The 7,305-nt window shown below is 44.9% G+C and overlaps 1 protein-coding gene across 1 annotated transcript; it reads left to right on the forward strand.

The window, feature by feature from the left end:
* The first annotated feature begins 1,169 nt into the window (after window positions 1-1,169).
* LOC141054011 (cathelicidin-related antimicrobial peptide Bf-CRAMP-like) lies at window positions 1,170-4,547 on the forward strand. Its single transcript, XM_073551152.1, has 4 exons — window positions 1,170-1,392; window positions 1,685-1,786; window positions 2,857-2,928; window positions 4,282-4,547. The coding sequence occupies exons 1-4, from the start codon at window positions 1,201-1,203 to the stop codon at window positions 4,450-4,452; spliced, it is 537 nt and encodes a 178-aa protein (XP_073407253.1). The 5' UTR covers window positions 1,170-1,200; the 3' UTR covers window positions 4,453-4,547.
* Window positions 4,548-7,305: the final 2,758 nt, after the last annotated feature.

Genomic DNA, 7,305 nt, shown 5'->3' on the forward strand with positions numbered 1-7,305 from the left:
CTGAGAGGAGACTTAATAGCTGTCTACAAATATCTAAAGGGCTGTCACATTGTAGAAGGATCAACTTTATTCTCATTTGTACAAGGAAAGACTAGAAGCAATGGGATGAAACTGAAGGGGAGGAGACACAGATTAGATATTAGAAAAAACTTTTTGACAGTTAGAGTGATCAATGAGTGGAACAAGCTGCCACGAGAAGTGGTGAGTTCTCCTTCAATGGAAGTCTTCAAACAGAGGCTGGACAGACATCTGACTGGGATGATTTAGCGAATCCTGCTTTGAGCAGGGGGTTGGACCAGATGGCCCAGGAGGTCCCTTCCAACTCTACGATTCTATGATTCTATGATTCTATGATTCTATAAAATACAGACCCCGGACCGGACCCATTTATAACATACAGACCCCAGACCGGACCCATTTATAAAATACAGACCCCGGACGGGACCCATTTATAAAATACAGACCCCGGACCGGACCCATTTATAAAATACAGACCCCGGACCGGACCCATTTATAAAATACAGACCCCGGACCGGACCCATTTATAAAATACAGACCCCGGACCGGACCCATTTATAACATACAGACCCCAGACCGGACCCATTTATAAAATACAGACCCCGGACCGGACCCATTTATAAAATACAGACCCCGGACCGGACCCATTTATAAAATACAGACCCCGGACCAGACCCATTTATAAAATACAGACCCCGGACCGGACCCATTTATAATATACAGACCCCGGACCGGACCCATTTATAAAATACAGACCCCAGACCGGACCCATTTATAAAATACAGACCCCAGACCGGACCCATTTATAAAATACAGACCCCGGACCGGACCCATTTATAAAATACAGACCCCAGACCGGACCCATTTATAAAATACAGACCCCGGACCGGACCCATTTATAAAATACAGACCCCAGACCGGACCCATTTATAAAATACAGACCCCGGACGGGACCCATTTATAAAATACAGACGCCGGACTGGACCCTGTAGATACATTAAGTCCTCATACTCTGACATAAATGTGGACCCCAGAACGGTCTCCACAATGAGCAGCTCTGTGGAGACCTGAGTAACACTGTTATGAGTTGTTACATTCCGAGGAAGCAGGAATATGAGGAACTTGAGGCTCAATAACAGAGAATAGCCGAGCGGGGCGCGGACATTACCCCTGACAGAGGCCATGATGAGGAGCTGGAGGCTGTCTCTGCTGCTGGTCTCTGCTGTCACATTACACGGCTGTCTCTCTGACACTGCAGAGCCGGGGATCAAAGATGGAAGATCTATAGGAGACATCACCGACCTCTACAACCAGAAGGAGGGGGTCACATACTTATACAAATCCCTGGACCAGATCCACATTGCTCCACCAGAGGTAAAGCACTGATTATGGGGAGTTACCCAGAATGCATTTCACTTACAGCTTGCTATGTATATTAGATATTTGCATATAAAGCTCCATTCACATCCAAAGCTGATCCTGATGGGAAGTCATGTGACAGCCGAGCCCTGGATGTGTAACTCACCTAAGCACCCACAATGCACAAGGAATCCAGAGGCTCTGTCTCTGCAGCTTTGTGTGTGACTGGAGTAGACTTTTCTATATATTTGTAATAATGGAATTTTTGTTTCTTTCTCTTTTTTTCTTTCCTTTTTTATTTCAACAGGAAGGTGAAAAGTCAGAGAGAAGATCCTTCATCCTTAAAGAGACGGCGTGCCTGAAATCTGAGAATCCGGATTTATCTCAGTGTGATTTCAAGCCGGACGGAGTAAGTAACGGAAATAGTGAGAAAAAGCAGAAAACTGTAAGAAAAGACGTTCTGTAGCGGAGAGAAAGTATCGCCCCGTCCTGCTCCGCGCTCAGTGATAAACATGTAACTGGAGAGAAGTCACAACGTGCCCAGTATACAGGATATGTCTATATGATCCGGGTGGCCCCGATTATCAGTGTGACGCCTGAGAAGGAGAGCTGTCGCAAACAATGCGAAAACCGCTTCAGGAAACGCTCCTTCTTACGGGACTTTTTGGAAAAGTTTCTCTTTTCCTGAAGAAGTTTTGGAACTTTTTGTATTTTCTCCAAAGCGCTGTGCAGCCGAGAACATCATTTAGTTTGGAGTTTTTATCATCACAGAAATGACCTCACGTTCTTGTTTAGTTTTCTCTTTTGCATATGAACAGCAAATGAGCAGGAAAACTCTTTCAAACGTTTTAGTTTTCAGCAATTTTTCAGGAGTTTTTTTGAAGCAGAGGAGCTCAAGAAACTTTGTGTGCACAAACCCTTAGGCAGTAATTACACGCTGCGTTCCTAATGTTTTATTCCTTTTTTTTAGCTGTGATTTTCCAAAAACACAGTAAAAACACAACAATTTCATCACATGTTTGGAAAGTCATGGAAAAAAATGCATTAGGAACGCAGTGTGCGAAAATGTTAGGGGGGCAGACACCCAACCCCACTACCCAATGCACGAAAATATCGTCCAGCGCTCGCATAGCCTGTAATTAATGCACAGGTGCACGTATGCCGTGGCCGACATGCAGACGCAAACACTATGTGACCGCGTCCTGCTAATACTGAATGCAGGATTGCCTCTACCATTGGGCCGAGCACCTGTATCCTCCCATCAATCCCAGAGCCAAGCCAGATCCTATCTCTGCCCCAGAATGCCTCTTCTGGAGGTCTATTGGGGGATCCATCTGAATCCCATTTTTGGGGGTTTAGCTGGAAGCCTTGATACGGGAACATTATGAACCAGGACTTGTATTATTTTCAGGACTGAGAAGTTGTATATTACCGATTAATACGCTTGACAGCTGATATTTCCTGTATCTTTTTTTGCAGGATGTGAAGATTTGTTCTGTGGATCTGAGTGATGAGAACCCTGAGGACATACTGTGCATAACTCAGACCAAGGTAAAGCAGCGTTTACAGTGAATATCCCCTCAATGTTTCCTGCATTTTGTACTAGTTTTTCTGATGGTCCCATAGCTCTGGGTTCATGCACCTTGATCTTCAGAGGATCTAGTAGAAGACACTGTGATCTTCTGCACGTTGCTGCTTTTTCTTGTCAGTCTCCCTCATCCGTCACCATCTGTGTCGCTTGCAGAGGTAACACATGCAGTAATTATTGGTTTCTGCCAGGAATGTCAGGATTCTTATTTCTGCAGGTCTAAGGGGTAACGTTTCTCCTTTTGTTTAAAACGATGTTTGCGGTTATGTGATGGCAAATTTGTGAATCCTTTTATCACACAAATTGCATACTGTGACGATTCTCCGGCGTCAGCTCCGGGCATGGCAGTCACGTGACCTCAAGTGCATACACCCAGCCACAATACAACTAGACTGGTTCCAGGGTCCCTCAATGCACTCGCACTGAGCGAAGCCGTTCACATCTAGTCAGGTTGTGGCGGGGAGTATGCAAATCGCCAATGTGACCGCCGTTCCTGGAGAATTCGCACAGTGCGTAGTGCATGCGATGAGACTATTCACAAGTCTGCAGTCATATAAAGTGGCTGGAAAACTTGTAGTTTTATACTGGACAACCCCTTTAAAATAAAAAGCCAAACCGGAAACTTTATTTGCAGACAAGTGTTTCAGTGTGCTTGCTCCTCATCAGTGCAAAGCAGGAGAAATTATTTGGCTGGGTGAGAGGCCTTTGACAGTGGCTCTAAGAGGTAACATTTCTCCATGTGGAGAGAGACCAATTGGTGTAAAGAGACTCTAATTTCTGGCGCTTAGCTCCAGGAAGGATCCATCCTCAGTTACTGCAGATCTGACCTAAGATTACCCTGAAACCAATCACCGATCGTGTCCAACATTGTGCAAGCCGCAATGGTACATGGACGGGATCTGGTCGCTCATACACTATCACTGCACTTCTCTGGTACAAGGCTGGAGAAGGAAGGCCCTAATGGAAGAGTTTGCCTCTGCTAGGAGAAGAGGATCCAGGGTCTGCAGGACCCCAGTAACTGTACTTTATGAATCAGGAATGGCTGACACAATACCAGTGACAATGGAGAAAGGGCGAATCTGTGCATGGAGGGGGCGGTAAAATCTATAGATGGAGACACAGGATGGAACATGAGTATAATCCATGGGAGCTGGGGGAATGACATGGCAAACAAAGCTCTTCTCTGACCACCGTAGCTGACTAATGACAAGCTAAAGTAGTAAAACTGACCAGTAAAAGGGGAGGAAGGACAGGTGGACCCTGCTCTACTGAACTTCTCCATGTCTTCGGTGCTTCATTGCTCTGTTCCCTTCCAGGACGTCCGTGTGAAGAGGTCTAGTAGAAAACCGTGGACGAAGAAGCGTTGTCCGCCGGGGGGGTGTTCTGTAATCGGGAGAAAGGCCCAGACCCAAAATGGAACTGAAATCGATGAGAAGGGAAGATCTCCACTGGTGGAATCAGACACTGCGCTGACATCTCAGGAATAACGTTACTTCTCATTGTCAGACACAAGGTGATACAAGGGAGCAGGGAATTATTCCCAGAGATACAAAGTTACAAATAAACTTAGAAGCTGAAAATATTTCTTGTTTTTTTTATAAAAACTGACTGATGATGGTAAATATGGGGGATGGTGATGATGAGAAGGAGGAAGATGATTACACATCATAAAGAGAGGAGGACAGTAAATAGGGGAGATGATAAGTATCATAACGTGAGGACTATGATCAATGATACTGATGATGGTGAGGAGACATGATGATGGTAACATGAAGGATGATGAAGGCCATGATGATGGGTGGTGTGATTATAGCACGTAATAAGATGATGAGGATCGAGAGAAGATAGAGAAAAAATGATGGATGATGGTAAGAAGAACAATGAGGCTGGTAATGAGGAGGGTGATGATAAGATAAATAAGGACAATGATGAAGAGGAGGAGAATGCACGGTGATGGTACATGTTGGGGGTGATGATAAGAATAATGATGGTGAAGAGGATGGTGGGAATGATGCTTATGAGACGATGGAGAATGATGAATAATGTTGAGGACTTTGATCTCGTGAAGGTGATGTGTGATGAATCGTGATGAGATGATGGTAGCAGGAATAATGATGATGATGATAGTGATGAGGGTGATGATTGTCCTTCCTGTGCACATTATCAGACCACACTTACATGGGTTTTGTTCCTCTTGATTTGCAATGTTCTCAGTGGTTGTCAGAGGCTGATACTGGGCACAAATACAAATGCACCAGAATCTGGACAATGCACTCACCCCAATGAATCCGGGTCCATGAGACAGTGGGGGGAGGCTCCTGCTGCAGCTGGTGTCCTTACAGACATAGACCATATCTGAGCTTATTCGGATATCAGTGATTTTCTTGCACAAGAAAAACGTTCCAGATTCCGCCAGTGTTTTCGATCAGAGTTTGGGCCGTGTCAATTTCTACCATTAGAGTTTGGTCAAGTTTCATTAGTTTAACTTGGAAGAAAAAAAACCGCTGCACTTATTGTCAGCTTCTCGTATCAACCAGTCCATGAAAAACGGACAGCTCGCGGATGGCGTCAGAGTGTTCTCCAATTTTTTCAATTCAAGAGCCCATAGACTTGCATTGGTAATTTTACACTCGGATGAGAATCGGTCGTGTCTCCAGAATCTTGCGCGACCACTCAGTCCAACAAAAAAATGCTCTATGTGAACAGTCCCATAGACTATACGGCATTCTGTCTATGAAATACACTGACAGTGCTCATACATGAAAAACTAACATCGGAATTAGGATTAAAGGGGTCGTCCACTACCTTAGCTTCACAAACATGTGTGATGTGTATACGTGTGTGTATGGATGTGTACTAACATGTGAGAGTGCTCTGTGTATACATGTGTGTGTATATACGTGTGTGTATGTGCTTTGTGTATACATGTATGTATGTGCTCTGTGTACACATGTGTGTATGTGCTCTGTGTACACATGTGTGTATGTGCTCTGTGTACACATGTGTGTATGTGCTCTGTGTACACATGTATGTATGTGCTCTGTGTACACATGTGTGTATGTGCTCTGTGTACCCATGTGTGTATGTGCTCTGTGTACCCATGTGTGTATGTGCTCTGTGTACCCATGTGTGTATGTGCTCTGTGTACCCATGTGTGTATGTGCTCTGTGTACCCATGTGTGTATGTGCTCTGTGTACCCATGTGTGTATGTGCTCTGTGTACACATGTGTGTATGTGCTCTGTGTACCCATGTGTGTATGTGCTCTGTGTATACATGTGTGTATGTGCTCTGTGTACACATGTGTGTATGTGCTCTGTGTACCCATGTGTGTATGTGCTCTGTGTACACATGTGTGTATGTGCTCTGTGTACCCATGTGTGTATGTGCTCTGTGTACACATGTGTGTATGTGCTCTGTGTACACGTCTGTATGTGCTCTGTGTACACATGTGTGTATGTGCTCTGTGTACACATGTGTGTATGTGCTCTGTGTACCCATGTGTGTATGTGCTCTGTGTACCCATGTGTGTATGTGCTCTGTGTACACATGTGTGTATGTGCTCTGTGTACCCATGTGTGTATGTGCTCTGTGTACCCATGTGTGTATGTGCTCTGTGTACACATGTGTGTATGTGCTCTGTGTACCCATGTGTGTATGTGCTCTGTGTACCCATGTGTGTATGTGCTCTGTGTATACATGTGTGTATGTGCTCTGTGTACACATGTGTGTATGTGCTCTGTGTACCCATGTGTGTATGTGCTCTGTGTACACATGTGTGTATGTGCTCTGTGTACCCATGTGTGTATGTGCTCTGTGTACACATGTGTGTATGTGCTCTGTGTACACGTCTGTATGTGCTCTGTGTACACATGTGTGTATGTGCTCTGTGTACACATGTGTGTATGTGCTCTGTGTACACATGTGTGTATGTGCTCTGTGTAAACATGTGTGTATGTGCTCTGCGTACACATGTCTGTATGTGCTCTGCGTACACATGTGTGTATGTGCTCTGTGTACACGTCTGTATGTGCTCTGTGTACACGTCTGTATGTGCTCTGTGTACACATGTATGTATGTGCTCTGTGTATACATGTGTGTATGTGCTCTGTGTACACATGTGTGTATGTGCTCTGTGTACACATGTGTGTATGTGCTCTGCGTACACATGTCTGTATGTGCTCTGCGTACACATGTCTGTATGTGCTCTGCGTACACATGTGTGTATGTGCTCTGTGTACACGTGTGTATGTGCTCTGTGTACACATGTCTGTATGTGCTCTGCGTACACATGTCTGTATGTGCTCTGTGTACACATGTGTGTATGTGCTCTGTGTACAC

This window comes from Dendrobates tinctorius, unplaced genomic scaffold (assembly GCF_039654945.1).
Source record: "Dendrobates tinctorius isolate UK_male_01 unplaced genomic scaffold, ASM3965494v1 ptg000173l, whole genome shotgun sequence".
Lineage (NCBI taxonomy): Eukaryota > Metazoa > Chordata > Amphibia > Anura > Dendrobatidae > Dendrobates > Dendrobates tinctorius.

Bases quoted from the DNA above. Each gene is read 5' to 3' on its own strand.
- LOC141054011 (XM_073551152.1), top strand. From the start codon at position 1,201: ATGATGAGGAGCTGGAGGCTGTCTCTGCTGCTGGTCTCTGCTGTCACA. The intron at 1,393-1,684 runs GTAAAGCACTGA...TTATTTCAACAG, and splicing joins TCCACATTGCTCCACCAGAG to GAAGGTGAAAAGTCAGAGAG. The intron at 1,787-2,856 runs GTAAGTAACGGA...CTTTTTTTGCAG, and splicing joins GTGATTTCAAGCCGGACGGA to GATGTGAAGATTTGTTCTGT.